Raw genomic sequence first — 6,248 nt, forward strand, 5'->3', positions numbered from 1 at the left:
GTTACCGCTTGAGCCACATCCCCAGCCCATGACTAAATTTTTTGGCCTACGCTTGTTCCTGCTTCCCCCTGACAAGATGCTGGTTCTCAGGTCAGCACGCAGTGGCCTGGGGCTCTGTCACAGGGTATGGTTTTGTGTGTCTGGTGGTCTGGTAGCTATTTATAGCCTGTTTCCAGTTTTATGCCATTCCCAATGATGCGACACTAAGCACCTGTCACCTGGGCCATGGGACACCTGGCCGAAGGCCCTGTCAAGCTCCTGCCATTGCATGAGACAAACTGAACTGTCCCTTCTGCCAACTTTCCTGCCCCCAGGACTCTTCTTTCTTCTGAACTGATTCTAGTGTGGCCTGGAGGGGACCTTGGCCCAGGGTCCCCCAAACTAACTTGACTAAGTCCTGGTCCTGGCTAAGGGCTTTTTCTTTCATGGACTGCGGGGCTGACGGGGGGAGGGCTGGATGGCAGTGGTGTGGATGCCTCTGTGGTGGCCGGGACATTCCAGGTGCTCAGTAGCCCTCAGCCCTGCACGGGGTCACAGGTCCTGTGTTTTTCTGCAGGGGCTGAGAAGGAGGGAGGGTTTCAGGTGACCTTTCCCAGCGCGGGTCCCCCACTCCACCAGACTGCCCTTCGTGGCCTTGAATCCAGGGTCAGCAGGTTCCCAGGCTGAGGACTCCACAGCGCCATGGATCGTGGCTCTCAGAGATGGGGGGGGGACAGGGGAGCTGAGGCCTGGGACGGAGACGAAGCCAGCCCGGGCCGTCCGCATTGCTGGGTTCAGAACTGGCTCCTCTGGCACCAGCTGGGATGGGGGCTGTTGTTTCCCCTCCCAGAGCTTTAGTTTCCCCTCTAAGATGGGGGGTGCCTTTCTGGCTCATCCCTGGAGGGCGGTGTAAGTACTCTCAGCATACAGCAAGTGCTTACTATGTGCAGTGCAATGTGCTTTTAGCACTTTAGCATGCTGAGAAGTCAGTCCTCCAGGCTTGGAACACTGATTGTTCCTCCTGGCTGTCACACAGAGGGGACCTGAGGAGAACTGAAGCAGGGGACCGTCCTCTCACACCAGAAGAGGGGGACAGGCGTGGATCGCCAGCTGAATTCAGCCCGACGGGGGTCCAAAAGGCTGTGGCATCCAGGGTGGGTGACATCAGGGCTGCTCGGGTGAGAGTGGAAAAAGACGGAGCTGACCCCACAGCTGGGCTTTGAAGGGAGGAGATGGCAGATGGAGAATCCGATGTCCCCCCCACAAAGGCCTGATGGGAGGAGCCACGACAGGGTGGGCAGCAAGTCCCAAGAGCTGGAGAGTCGGGGAGCCACCGAGGTGCACGGCCAGGTTCCCATTCTGTGGTACTCCCCAGCCAGGCACGGGGACACACACCTGTAGTCCCAGCTCCTTCTCCGGAGGCTGAGGCAGAAGGGCCGCAGGAGCCCAGGTGTTGGGGACCATCCTAGGCAACACAGTGAGACCTGACCTCACGAGCTGGGTCCCCGCGGCTGTGGTTTTGAGCCTATGGGGCTCTGTTTGGAGGGTGGGGACATAAGAAAGTCTGGGAAATTGGTGAGAATTGCGGATCCTCCTCCCCAAGAGCAAAATACCTGGTGTACATGTTCAGAGGGAACGGAAGATCCCTGGGGCCTGTGTGACCACCCCAGGCTGGCCCAGGGCTGCAGGGGCGAAGGGGACAGGGAGGGAGGGAGCAACCTGGGCAGAGAAACTGGGAGCTCCAGATACAGGAGGGGGCTTCTGGGCATAGAGTGAAACTCCATGCCAGGTGCGCGTGCCACACACCCCCACAGGACCGTGTGCCTTCACCGGAGTACACACCCACGTGCCCACCCCTCACTCACACACAGACTGGAAAAGGCACCTCCAAACACTGATGACCTCTGTGGCCCACGTCCACAGGTACACGCAGAGCCGTGAGCCCACCCACGCATGCGCACATCCCCCAGTTCCCAGTCCCTGGACCAGGCGAGGGAGGGTGGGGCTGTGACTGCCCACAACTGCCCAGGCTGCCCTTTTATCCAAGGGGACCTAGACAGAACAATTCTTTTCTTCTTCCTTAACGAAAAGCTCCTATATGAAGGTCCTGGCCTGCTTCCCTGGTTTCTTTCCCACAAGCTGGACTTTGCTTGAATCCCCTGCTTAGGTGACAGGAAGGTGGTGGCTGGCTGGGGGACCTTTTATAACAGGAGGGAACACTGAAGCCAGGTGGGGTTCAAGGTCAGCCAGTCGCCCCCTCCAACTGGGAGCCATCACTTACCACTCCCATCCCCAGCGGTCCCAGCACTAGCCCAAGCTCTCCATGGGGTCCTGCCGTAGGGTCCACTTTCCACGGCCGCAGGAAGCTTTTTGTAAAACATACACCTAATGCTCCTGCTGATCGCCATGGCATCTGAAGGTCCACTGTGGCTCCCCATTGCCTTCTAAGCCCCCCTGTCCACCCTTCATCTTTCACACTCCTGTCGCCCCTCTAGCACCTCTGATCTTTTTTTGTTTTTTGTACCAGGGATTGAACTCGGGGGCACCCAACCACAGAGCCCCATCCCCAGCCCTATTCGGTATTTTATTTAGAGACAGGGTCTCACTGAGTTGCTTAGAGCCTCGCTGTTGCTGAGGCTGGCCTTGAACTCACGATCCTCCTGCCTCAGCCTCCCAAGCCGCTGGGATGACAGGTGTGTGCCACCACACCCGGCTGGTACCTCTGGTCTTTGCAAATGGGGATCCTTCTGCCTGCAAACTCCTATTAATCCTTCAGAACTCAGCCCAGAGGCCCAGGCTGGACTGTGTGTCTCCAAAGGCCCCCCTGGCCACTCAAAGCAGCCCTTAGCTTTCCCTCTCTGGCTGGAAGGAGGGCATGGTCTGGGACCAGATGAGGACGTGGAACAGTGCAAGGTGCTCAGGACAGCAGCCGAACGACTGAACGACCCCGTCCTGAGGATTCCAGAAACGGGCATGGTACCTGGACATCTTGCTTCCATCCCTGCTGACCCCAAGGGCTTCCTTTCCTGGGGTTGTGATCATAAGCTGTCAGGGCTGGGCGGTGAGGTAGGGCCAGGGCAGGGGCTGGGAGGGAGAGCAGGTCCCCCCTGGGCCTGCCACTTCTGCCCACTCAGCACCTCCTGGGCCCCTAGAGGCCGCTGGGAAGGGAGAAAACAGGCCAGACCAGCTCAGCCTGGCACTGGCCACCCCCTCGAGGGTCCCCCCCACACCCGCCCTCCACTCCCTGCCACGAGGGCCCCAGGGACTTTGTCTCCACGGGGCCCAGGACTGTGATCCGGAACAGTGATAGGGGCTAATTTCAGGAGGCAGCCAAGCAGGCCCAGGGCCAAGGGCCGTTATGAAAAGAGAGGAAAGGACGGAGACAGCGGGGGTGGGTGGGGTGGGGTGGGGTGACGAGAGCCAGAACCCCACACTGGGGGCCAAGTTCCAGTCCCAGCTCTGCTGCTTCTTCAGTTGGTGATCTTGGACGAGGTCCTGACCCTCTCTGACCTTGCTCTGTCCATCTGCAAATGGGGACAGCAGCCTGGCCCGCGGCAGGGGAGGGTTCACACTCAGCCCTGAGCTCAGCACCCGCCGCTATTGTTCATTCTTGTTCCTGGACTGTGCTGCCCCAGGCAGACCTGGGCCCATGCCCAGCAGCTGTGGTCCAGGGGCTTCCCCGGGGCTCAAGGACATGAGCACAGTACCTTTTTCACAAGGTTCTCCCCTTGACTGGGGAGATTGTTGGGCTCTGCCTTTCACACAGAGAAGGCACCTGCCCGGGTACCCATGCGGCCACAGGGCTGGGATCTGAGCCCCGGAGAGGAGCTGGGGACGATGGCCGATGCGATCCGATGCTCTTGACTCTCCCTGATACTAGGATTTGCCCAAAGGACCCAGGACTGCAGGGGTTAGAGTTGTGGGCCAGGACACTGGTGATAATGACAGTGACAACTTGAACTCTAGGCCCACAGTGCTGACAGAAGTAGTTCAATGAAACGGGGATTTGGCTGGGAGGGGCCCCAGAGGGGCAGGAAGAAGCCCCATCAAGGATGGGGGGCTGCAGAGGCGTCTGTGAACTAAGGCAGTTCTGCATAGCTCCTGGGCACCCTGGTCTGGGGGTCTCAAAGTCTCACCAAATTCCTGGGACCAGGGGCAGCCCCTTGGATGCCTTCCCAGCCTCCCCCTCCCCAGGCACAAAGCTTCTTTTCTGCCTTTGGTCCCTTGGCTGCCAAGGGGTGCTGGGGCCGCCTGGCTGGGGGTGGAAGGAAGGCAGATGGGGTGTGATACCCTCAGGCTGTCTCCAGTAATGCTGGGACCGGGCCACAAGGCAAGGCCCTGGCAGCCAAGGACCATGACTCCTCCAGCACCAGGTCTCTACACTACCTAACGCTGGTGACAGCAGGAACCACTGTATGAGAGGCCCCCGCTGCTCCCACAAGGGATTGCTCACTCTCAGAACACACCCCAAGGCTGGGGCATGAGGAACAGAAAGGGAAACTGAGACCCAGACCATGAAGTGACCCATGTTTTGTCATGCAGGAGTGGGTGACAGCCAGGAATAAAACCCCTAACTCCTAACCATGACCTATCCATTTTCCTAGTCCCCCAAGGTGACAAGCTCCCTCTCTCCCCCGGGAGGGCCTCTTTAGGCTTCTGTCTCCCTGTCTGAAAAACAGGAGCGAGAGCCCTGCCTGCAGGGTTACTATGACACTCAGGCCGCTGTGACAGCCTTCTGGGAACAGATGGGGTGATAGTCCTCAGCAACAACCAGATACCTGTCTAGACCACTGCTGTCCTGTTCCAAACCCAGGAAAACCTAGGGGTGAGAGCTCAGTCTGGAGGGCCCTGCGCTGGCCTGGCTGGAGGGGACTCTGGGCCTTAAGCTCCCTCAACCGTCATCCTGAGCCGGACACTGAGAATTCCAAGTTCATCAGCACTGTCATCTTAACATCTGGGACCCCGAGAGCTCACATCCCTGCTGGGCCTTGGCTTCCTCCTCTGTGAAACAGGGACCATACACAGTGTGTGTCCAGTGGCAGCTGGGAAGATCTGGGGGCAACAGAGACAGGACAGGTGCCCCCACTGAGCCAGGCATGGTTAGCCCGTGGTGGGTGGTGGTTGTGACATGCTGACACATGCCTGTCCCTGTCTCAGACAACTGCTCTTCTGGTCTCTGAATGCCTGGGACTCCTCCATCCTCCAGGCCTGCCCATGTCACCTACTTTTGCTAGCCCAGCAGGAGCCTGCTGGCCCCTGACCACTGGGAAAGGGGAATTTCTGAAAAGAATTAAAGAATTGAGGCCATAGGGGTTGGGGGCCGGGCTGGCCTTTGAATGGGATGAAAAGGCCTGGAGAGGCCTGGCTAGTCCACATTGTCTTCCTTGGACAACGGCAGCTGGCCCTCGAGAGGGGACCCGGGCAGGGGAAGGGGCTGCAGGCAGATCAGGGGCCGGGGAAGGTTCATTAAGGCCAAAAAGACAGCTTTGAATTGCCACTCTTCCATGAATAGCTCAGGAGCCTAGAAGATTATGTCAGTTCTCTGACCTCAGTTTGGTCATCTGTTGGATGGGGACAGTTTTCCCTAGCTTCCTCAGTCCTTGCAGGATTAATGATGACACTATATAAAGGGCCCCACAGTGCCAGATACACGGAGATAGTCCATAAAGCAGGCAGAAAGAATGTTCCTGGCTTTGGGGGGCCCTTGAAGAGCTGCAGGAAGACAGACTGCTCTGTCCTGTCTCTGTCCAAAATGCCAGGTCCCCAGGGAGCCTCTGACACTGACCCACTGGGCTGAAACTCCACCCTAGTCCTTCCTCTAAGGGAAATAAATATCCCCGGCACTAAAAAAAGCCAGGAGCAGGAGAAGAGGGAAGGGGGTCCTGAAGGGTTGGCCAAGGTGGGGGTGTCCTGGCTCTTTCCCATGTGCCGGGGCTCCAGCGACACAAGTCCTGGGGAGCCTCTTCTCCATCCCTGCTCCCTTGACCTCTCCTGTCGGGCTCTTGGGCTGAAAGGGAGTGAATGTGGACACTGAGGGCTCCAGACACTTGGGAGCCCCGCACTCCTGGCAGCCTCGGTCAGAGAGCTCGGATAGCGGGGTGGCCCGGGTCCGTGCCCCCACTTCCCAGGCTGGCACTGAGGTGGGGAGCTCGGGGAGGGGGTCGCCTTCCGATCCGGAGATTGCACGGAAACGGGGATGTCCCCGCACTCCTGGCCCCCAAGCCGGGCTGGCAGTGCGCGGAGCGGGGAGCCCTTACCTGCGTCCAGAA

The 6,248-nt window shown here is 59.0% G+C and overlaps 1 protein-coding gene across 16 annotated transcripts in view; it reads right to left on the reverse strand.

Annotated features, from left to right (window-relative positions):
* The window catches only part of Emid1 (EMI domain containing 1), a 41,204-nt gene extending 34,962 nt beyond the window's left edge, over window positions 1–6,242 (reverse strand). For 4 of the 16 annotated variants that reach the window (XR_007341226.1, XM_048784937.1, XM_048784933.1 and 1 more), the window contains exon 1: window positions 387–589. Coding sequence is in view for 11 of the 16 variants with exons in the window: in XM_048784937.1 (XP_048640894.1) it covers window positions 387–496 (110 nt within the window). In the remaining 5 variants the exon portion in view is untranslated. Of the gene's footprint in view, window positions 1–386; window positions 590–6,236 lie in introns of those variants that run through there. The other 12 variants (XR_007341224.1, XR_007341225.1, XM_048784939.1 and 9 more) reach the window with 5 other exon arrangements.
* Between the last annotated feature and the right edge of the window lie 6 nt (window positions 6,243–6,248).

The sequence above is a fragment of the Marmota marmota genome, unplaced genomic scaffold (assembly GCF_001458135.2).
Source record: "Marmota marmota marmota unplaced genomic scaffold, marMar, whole genome shotgun sequence".
Classification (NCBI taxonomy): Eukaryota; Metazoa; Chordata; class Mammalia; order Rodentia; family Sciuridae; genus Marmota; species Marmota marmota.